Here is a 7,793-nt window from a genome sequence, read left to right on the forward strand (position 1 = left end):
CTGTGGTGGGTTGACGCTGGCTGGCTGCCAGGTGCCCACCCAGCCGCTCTATCGCTCCCCCTCCTCAACAGGACAGGGGGGAGAAAAATACCACAAAAGGATCATGGGTCAAGATAAGGACAGGAGATCGCTCACCAACTACCGTCACGGGCAAAACAGACTCAAATCAGGGAAATTAATATAATTCATTGCCAATCAAATCAGAGTAGGGTAACGAGAAATAAAACCAAACCTTAAAACACCTTCCCCCACCCCTCCCTTCTTCCGGGCTCAACTCCATGCCTGATTTCTCTACCTCCTTCCCCCAGCGCTGCAGGGGACAGGGAATGGGGGTTGTGGTCAGTTCATCACACGTTGTCTCTGCTGCTCCTTCCTCCTCACGCTCTTCCACTGCTCCAGCGTGGGCTCCCTCCCACGGGAGACAGTTCTCCGCGAACTTCTCCAACGTGGGTCCTTCCATGGGCTGCAGTTCTTCACGAACTGCTCCAGCGTGGGTGCCCCGCGGGGTCACAAGTCCTGCCAGCAAACCTGTTCCAGTGTGGGCTCCTCTCTCCATGGGCCCACAGGTCCTGCCAGGAGCCTGCTCCAGCACAGGCTTCCCACGGGCTCACAGCCTCCTTCGGGCATCCACCTGCTCCGGCATGGGGTACTCCACAGGCTGGAGGTAGATATCTGCTCCACCGTGCACCTCCATGGGCTGCAGGGGGAAAGCCTGCCTCACCATGGTCTTCACCACGGGCTGCAGGGTGGGTATCACTGAGGACTTGTGACAAGAAGTCATCTTCCACACACTCCAGGCATTTCCCAGACCTGCTCGTCCCAGCAGTACAGCATTCCCAGCCGATGCCTGGGACCTTGAAGCCTCCCATAAGGCCAACGGTGACCGATCCACAGATTTCTCCTAATTCTCGTTGGTGCTGTCACCCTGCCTGGGCACCAGGCTGGTCACCTGGCTGGTAGTGGACACCCACTGTGCCATCTGCTTTGTCTTCCATCCCCCTGATCCTCACCCGCAGGCTCTCGACCATGTCATCCCCAACTGTAAGGGCTGTGCAGCCAAACCTCTCCCTTACATCCCTCGCCTGCCCTCCTGAAGAGTCGATGGCCCTCCGTCCCACCACTCCAGTCCTGGGACTCCTGCCACTAACCCGCGACACCTCGACGACTAACACCAACACCAACGATTACTAATCCCCATAAAACATCGCAAAGCGACTGCTTTTCAGCATTCATTGCACCGTATTGATGCCGACGTCCCCGGGCTCGGTCTTGCTGGAATCAGTTATCCATGATGCCGGGAGGGTTTCAAGGAGGTGGCGGAGGGGCACATGCTGGCAGCATCGGCGTTGTCCAGGGCGATCCCTTATCTCCACGGGCAGCTCCAAGCTCCTGAGAAGCAAAGTCCTTCTTTCCAGGTGCCGGCCCGTCCTTAATTTGCTTTATTTCATACCAAAACCTCCAGGAAAATTCCACTACCCCATTGCATCGCAGCGTATGGTGTGAAATAACGCGTATTAACCCAGTTAATAGGCTTTTATACTCTAAAGCTGACTGATACACTGGTGAGGCAAGGGGGTTTCCATCTCAAACCCCCCCCAGCGCCCCTCGCTCCCCAAAAATGGGGGAAACGGCCTGAGGGAGCCGGGAGCGGGCATTGCCAGGGGCTGCTCGCCCCGCACGAGCAGGGAAACGGCCCGCAACCATGGCAGCAGCCTCGGCTGCTGGAATTGGGGGTGTCCTGCGCCCGCCGATGTCGGTGCGGGCGCAAAACGACCACGGTTCCGGCCAAACTAGAGCGCCTGGGCAGAAGGATAGGGCAGCACCGCGTCCCGCTCACGCAGAGGGCGTTACAAAGGCGCGTCGCCTGATTGGCTGCCTGCCCCGCCACTCCTCGCTCTCGCGCGCTGATTGGGCAGCGCGGTGGGCGGGCCGCGCGAGGCCTCGAAAGGCGGCGGCCGCGAGCGTTTCCTGTCAGAGCCGCGCGGGGCCGTGAGGGGCTGGGGAGCGTCCGGATCCCGGCGGGGCGGCGGCGGCGGCAGCGGCAGCGCTCGGGGCGGGCCCCGGCGCAGGTAGGGCGCGGGCGGCGGGTGCGTGGGGGTCCGCGGGGAAGGGAGCCTGTCGGGCTGGCGCTGGCCGCGTGGTGGGGCCGGTGCGGGAGCGGCCGGTTGTGGCGTCCCCCTTGCCGCTGTGCCCTGAGCCGTGCCGGGGTTGGGAACGCTGTGAGGCGCCGGCGTGGCGGGAGCTGCTTCGCGCGGGTTCCCCCCGCCCCCCAGCGCCCCTGGGGTGACTGGCGTGATCCCTTGCGGGGGCTCAGCCGGTGCTGTCCGTGTCCTGTGCCCGCAGCCGGCAGTTCCCGGGCGCTGGGATGTGCCTGTGCCCGAGCAGCTGCAGCCGCTTGTGGATCGTGTAGGAGAGGAGGGCCCCTGCGGAGGCTTTCCTTCAGCTCGCCGTCGTTCAGCTCGGCGGTGCGGGAGCTGCTGAGGGGCCCCAGCCGTACCCCCGTAGGCGTCGGTGTCTGTGATCACAGACTCATGGAGTGGTTTGGGGTGGAAGGGGCGCTTAAAGCTGATTTAGTCCAGCCCCCCTGCCCCGGGCAGGGACTTCTTCAGCTAGAGCAGGTTCCTCAGAGCCCCGTCCAAGCCGACCTTGAACGTTCCCAGGGATGGGGCATGTCCCATCTCTGTGAGCAGCCTGGGCCCGTGTCTCACCACCCTCAGCGTAAAAAATTTCGAATTTCTTCCTTGGACCTGGTCTGAATCTGGCCTTTTCTACCTTAAACCATTGTGCCTTGTCCTATTGCTACGGGCCCTACTAAAAGTTGTGGGTGCCCAGCTACCAGCTGGAGCTCTGCCAGCTGAGCAGGCTCTGGGATGCCCAGGGGCTGCAGGAGAGCAGCCCTGCCCTCCTGTCCCCCTTTAACCCTGTGAGCTCATGCATTTGTAAAACCCAGGCAAGACCAAACCTCGGTATCCTGCGTTCAGATGGGAGCGGGGCGTTTTGCAGTGACTTTGACTCGGTGTCCTTGACATGTCTGGGCCTGTTAAGGATTTGTCTGTTAAGGATATGCTGAGCTTCTAGTCTGGGTGTCTGGGGGCTTCTGGGGTGCCTTGTCCTGCCAGGCGCACCCAGTTCCTGCCTTCCTCTGTGGTTACTGGCACTTCCTTCCTGTGTGTCCGCAGAGGTGGTTAGGGGGATGCTCCCAGGCAGCGAGTGCCTTGTAGCCTGTCTGGGAAGGGTGTGTGCAGGGTGGTGGGGAGGGTGCTGGCTCTGCTGGGGGCTGCGGGCTGGTGCCTGAGCTCACTGACCCTGCGTTTGTCTCCCCAGGTGCTGGCTGGGTGCTGGGGACAGGCTGCAGCGTTACAGGGGCAGCACAGACAGAGCGGGCCTGTGCTGGCGTCGCCTTCCCGAGCGTGGGTGTTGCCGCAGGGCCACAGCTGATCTGCGGAAGCCAAGCGTGGCTGCAGTCTGGTAACGGAATTAAACGTCCCGGTGTGCTGCGTTCTCATCATGTTCTCTGCAGTCTCCCAGCACGACAGTACCAGCTGCTGTGGTAAAACTGGATCGAAGCCTGGCTTAAAAAAGGCTTTGCCAGCTGTTGCGATGCCTTGGGCGCAAGCCCCTGCTTATCACAGGCAAAGTGATTCCATGTCTCCGTTTCCCATGGGACGAGGGGAGGAGAACAGGTTCTGCGATGACGCTGGGAACGTGCAGGAGCCCCTGGGTCCAGGGGTGCCTGGGGATAAAGGCGTAAGGACACACAGAGTTCTGGGTGAGTGCAGAGCCAGCCCTGTGGCCTGTAGGGAGGGGATAGTGTCCCTGTGGCGGTGTCACCCCAGGAGGACTGGGGCTGGCAAGTGTGAGGCTTCTTCCAGTTGTCTGGAAAGGGCTTGTCTTCTGCTTGGTCCTCATTGGGTGGTCTGTAGCAGCCCCCCACCACATCTCCATCCGTCGGCAGCTCTCCTGCTGCAGGCTGTCCCTTGGGGGGGTCCCTCCTGTGTTCCCCTGGCAGCTCGTGTGGGGGGTGGCAGGGATGCGAGGGCTGTGCCCGCTCTGGGACAGCGCCATCCTCACTGTGAGTGGCTTTTTCCTTCTCCAGGCAAGTGCTGTGCACTCCATCCAGCATGGGCCCTGGTGCTGGCTGTGCTCATGGTTCTGGTGTTGGCTTTGGCTGTAGCTCTTGCTGTAGTATCAGGTAAGGGAGGAGCAGCTGCCCTTGCAGATGCGGCCCCTTCCCCTCCAGGCTGGGGCAGATGTGGGTGTGTGAGGCCCAGGCTGGTGGGGGGAGCATGGTGGGGCCAGGCCCTCAGGCTGGCTGTGCCCCTGCCCTGTCCCAGGGGTCCTGGGGAGGAGCAGGGACACCCCCAGCCGTGCTGTGGGGCAGGCTGTTAACCCCCGGGGTGTCTGCTCCCTGTAGGTCCCTGGCAGCAAAGTGAGGATCCCTGTGGGGGGAGCCTGGGACTGTTTCCTTTCCTGCCCCCTGGAGCTGTGTCCCCTGGTCCCTGTGGAGTGGAATCCTCTGACCTTCTCCCCTTCCTTCTCCAGCAGGAAGGTGTGAAGGCAATGCAGGTCTGCCTGTGGCTCAGGTGCTGCCGTGTCCTGATGACTGGGTTGGGTACCGCAATGTCTGCTACTACCTCTCGAGGGAGGAGGGCAGCTGGGAGTGGAGCCGCAAGCAGTGCTCCTTGCGTGGGTCCTCCCTGGCTGTGTTCAAGAGGGACTGGGAAAAGGTGAGTGAGGGGCTGTTGTGGCTGCGTAGGGGTGAAAGGCGGGGGGGGTCTGGGTTGGGTGCAGGTGCTGGGGTTGGTGCTGGGCAGGTGAGAGGTGCCTGTAGGGACAGAGATGCAGCTCTGCCCTGGGGCCTTGGAGGGAGGGAGGGAGGCGTGGGGTGCAGCGGGGAGCCCAGGCTATGTCTGCCCACCCGCGGTGCTCAGCTGGGCCCCGAGCAGAGCTCTGGCAGAGCAGAGCAACACTGCTGGCTGGGCTGGTGAGCTCCTTCAGAAGTCTCTGGAGCTTGTTGGAGCAGCCGTTGGGTGGGAGCTGGCCGGTGGCAGCGGTGCGGAGCTGGGGCTGCCTGCGAGGCCAGCAGGGACCAGCGTGGGGCTGGCAGCAGCTCCTGACTCTTGGCTTCTCTCTTTCCTCCCCAGGAGTTTCTCTTGCGCCTCAAGGGCAACATTGATTACTGGCTTGGGCTGCGGAGACAGGGCGAGCACTTGGAGTGGGTGGACGGCAGCAGCTTCAATGACACGTGAGTCCCATTGCAAGCCGGCGCCGTGGGGTGACGGTCCTGCAGTGGGATGGGCAGGGGCCTGGTGGGCCATGTCTTGCTGGGACTGTCCCTTGCAGGCAGCCCTTGTCTCCTGGTGCTTGAGGGGACAACCGCTAACCCGACGGTACCAGCGGTGTCTTTCCTTCTTGTTGCAGGATGCAGGTGCAGGGCCAAGAACCTTGTCTGTTCCTTAATGACCGTGACCTCAGGAGTTCAAGCTGCTCACAGAACCGGCCATATCTCTGCAGCAAGCCCCAAGCTCTGATGGGAACCAAGGGTTTGGTAGCGGGGGGGGAGCGGGGTTGGCATTAGCCAACTGGCCAAAGCTGAGCCCATCAGTGATGGTGGTAGCGCCTCTGGGATCACGTATTTAAGAAGGGGAGGAAAAAAAACTGCTGTGCAACAGCGGCTGGGAGAGAGACACCAGGAGAGAGGCAACTCTGCAGACAGCAAGGTCAGTGGAGAAGGAGGCGAGGAGGTGCTCCAGGTGCCGGAGCAGAGATTCCCCTGCAGCCCGTGGTGAAGACCACGGTGACACAGGCTGTCCCCTGGCAGCCCATGGAGAGCCATGGTGGAGCAGACACCCACCTGCAGCCCCTGGAGGACCCCCTGCCAGAGGAGGTGGTTGCACCCTGAAGGACCCATGGTGGAGAATTTTGCAGAGGACCCCATGCTGGAGCAGAGGAAGAGTGTGAGGAGGAGGAGGAGCAGAGACAACATGTGATGGACTGACTGCAACCCCCATTCCCCTCCCCCTGTGCTGCTGGGGGGGAGGAGGTAGAGAAATTGGGTGTGAAAGTGAGCCCAGGCAGAAGGGAGGGGGGGGGGCAAGGGCTTTTAAGGTTTGGTTTTATTTCTTGTTACCCTGCTGTGATTTGATTGGCAATAAAGTATATTAATTTCCCGGAGTGGAGTCTTTTTGGCCAGTGGAGGTAGGTAGAGTGATGATAGAGCAGCTGGCTGGGCACCTGGTGGCCAGCAAAGTTCAACCCACCCCAGCCACCCAGAAGGGTGCTGAGATGGTGTCCTCCTCGGCGGCCACGCAGACGGGTGCTGGGGAGATGGTCTTGTGCTCTGAGGCCACAGAGATGTGCACGGAGAAGAAGGTCTCCTGTTCTGGTGCAACACCGGTGGTCACTGAGCTCTCTGGACTGGCACCACACAAAGGGGCACTGAGAAGCTCTCCTGCTCTGGGGCCATGCAGATGGGTGCTGAGAAGAAGGTCTTGTGCTCTGAGGCCATGCACATGGACACTGAGAAGGTCTCCTGCTCTGGTGCCAAGATGTGCACGGAGAAGAAGGTCTTGTGCTCTGAGGCTATGCACATGGACACTGAGAAGGTCTCCTGCTCTGGTGCCAAGGAGATGTGCACGGAGAAGAAGGTCTTGTGCTCTGAGGCTATGCACATGGACACTGAGAAGGTCTCCTGCTCTGGTGCCAAGGAGATGTGCACGGAGAAGAAGGTCTTGTGCTCTGAGGCCATGCACATGGACACTGAGAAGGTCTCCTGCTCTGGTGCCAAGGAGATGGACACTGAGAAGGTCTCCTGCTCTGGTGCCAAGGAGATGTGCACGGAGAAGAAGGTCTTGTGCTCTGAGGCTATGCACATGGACACTGAGAAGGTCTCCTGCTCTGGTGCCAAGGAGATGTGCACTGAGAAGAAGGTCTTGTGCTCTGAGGCCATGCAGATGGGCCCTTAGAAAGTCTCCTCCTCTGGTGCAACACAGTCACTGAGGTCTCTTGCACTGGCACCATGCAAATGGGCGCTGAGAAGCTCTCCTGCTCTGAGGCCATGCAGCTGAGTGCTGGGAAAGGAGAAGAGACTAGCTGGCAGGGGCCTACAGTGCTCATCTCATCCAACTGCCTGACTGCTTCAGGGCTGCCCACAAGTGTATTAAGGGCCTTGTCCAAATGCCTCTCAAACCCTGCCAGGCTGGGGGCATCAACTGCCTCTCCAGGAAGCCTCTTGGTAAAGAAATGCTTCCTCATGTCCAGTCTGAGCCTCCCTGGTGCAGCTTTGAACCATTCCCAGGCGTCCTGTCCCTGGATCCCAGGGAGAAGAGATCAGCACCTCCCTGTCTGCATCTCCTCCTCTCCAAACTAGACAAGCCCAAAGTCCTCAGCTGCTCCTCAGAGGACATGCCTTCCAGCTGTGGCACCAGCTTGGTTGCCCTCCTCTGGAGGAGTTCAAGGCCCTTTGGGTCCTTTTCAAATGGTGGGGCCTGGCACTGCACAAAGTGCTGCAGGAGCAGCTGCACTGATGCTGAATACAGTGGGACAATGCCCTCTCTTGACCAGCTGATGATGCTGTGTTTGATGCACCCGGACCAGGGATGGGGACACCCCAGGATGCAGTTTGCCCTCCTGGCTGCCAGGACACACTGCTGACTCCTGTTGAGCCTGCTGCTGACCAGCACGCCCGTAAACTCAACCATTTCATGATCCCTGTGGCCAAGACAGCCACCGACCCTGACATCTCCAACAAGGCCTTCTCCATTCACACAGAACAAGTCTCGAGGGACATCTCT

General features: G+C 60.6%; 1 protein-coding gene across 1 annotated transcript; it reads left to right on the forward strand.

Annotated features, from left to right (window-relative positions):
- The first annotated feature begins 1,942 nt into the window (after window positions 1-1,942).
- LOC140644801 (uncharacterized) lies at window positions 1,943-6,153 on the forward strand. The gene is made up of 6 exons (XM_072847866.1): window positions 1,943-2,069; window positions 3,325-3,769; window positions 4,097-4,192; window positions 4,543-4,727; window positions 5,145-5,245; window positions 5,422-6,153. Exons 2-6 carry the CDS (start codon window positions 3,508-3,510, stop codon window positions 5,576-5,578), a joined length of 801 nt encoding a protein of 266 aa, XP_072703967.1. The 5' UTR covers window positions 1,943-2,069; window positions 3,325-3,507; the 3' UTR covers window positions 5,579-6,153.
- The last annotated feature ends 1,640 nt before the right edge of the window (window positions 6,154-7,793 follow it).

Source organism: Ciconia boyciana, chromosome 29, assembly GCF_034638445.1.
Source record: "Ciconia boyciana chromosome 29, ASM3463844v1, whole genome shotgun sequence".
In the NCBI taxonomy this organism is placed as follows: Eukaryota; Metazoa; Chordata; class Aves; order Ciconiiformes; family Ciconiidae; genus Ciconia; species Ciconia boyciana.

Excerpts from the sequence above, each read along its gene's own strand:
- LOC140644801 (XM_072847866.1), top strand. The coding sequence starts at position 3,508 with ATGTTCTCTGCAGTCTCCCAGCACGACAGTACCAGCTGCTGTGGTAAA. Across the intron at positions 4,728-5,144 it reads TCAAGAGGGACTGGGAAAAG|GAGTTTCTCTTGCGCCTCAA; the intron begins GTGAGTGAGGGG and ends TTTCCTCCCCAG. Across the intron at positions 5,246-5,421 it reads GGCAGCAGCTTCAATGACAC|GATGCAGGTGCAGGGCCAAG; the intron begins GTGAGTCCCATT and ends TTCTTGTTGCAG.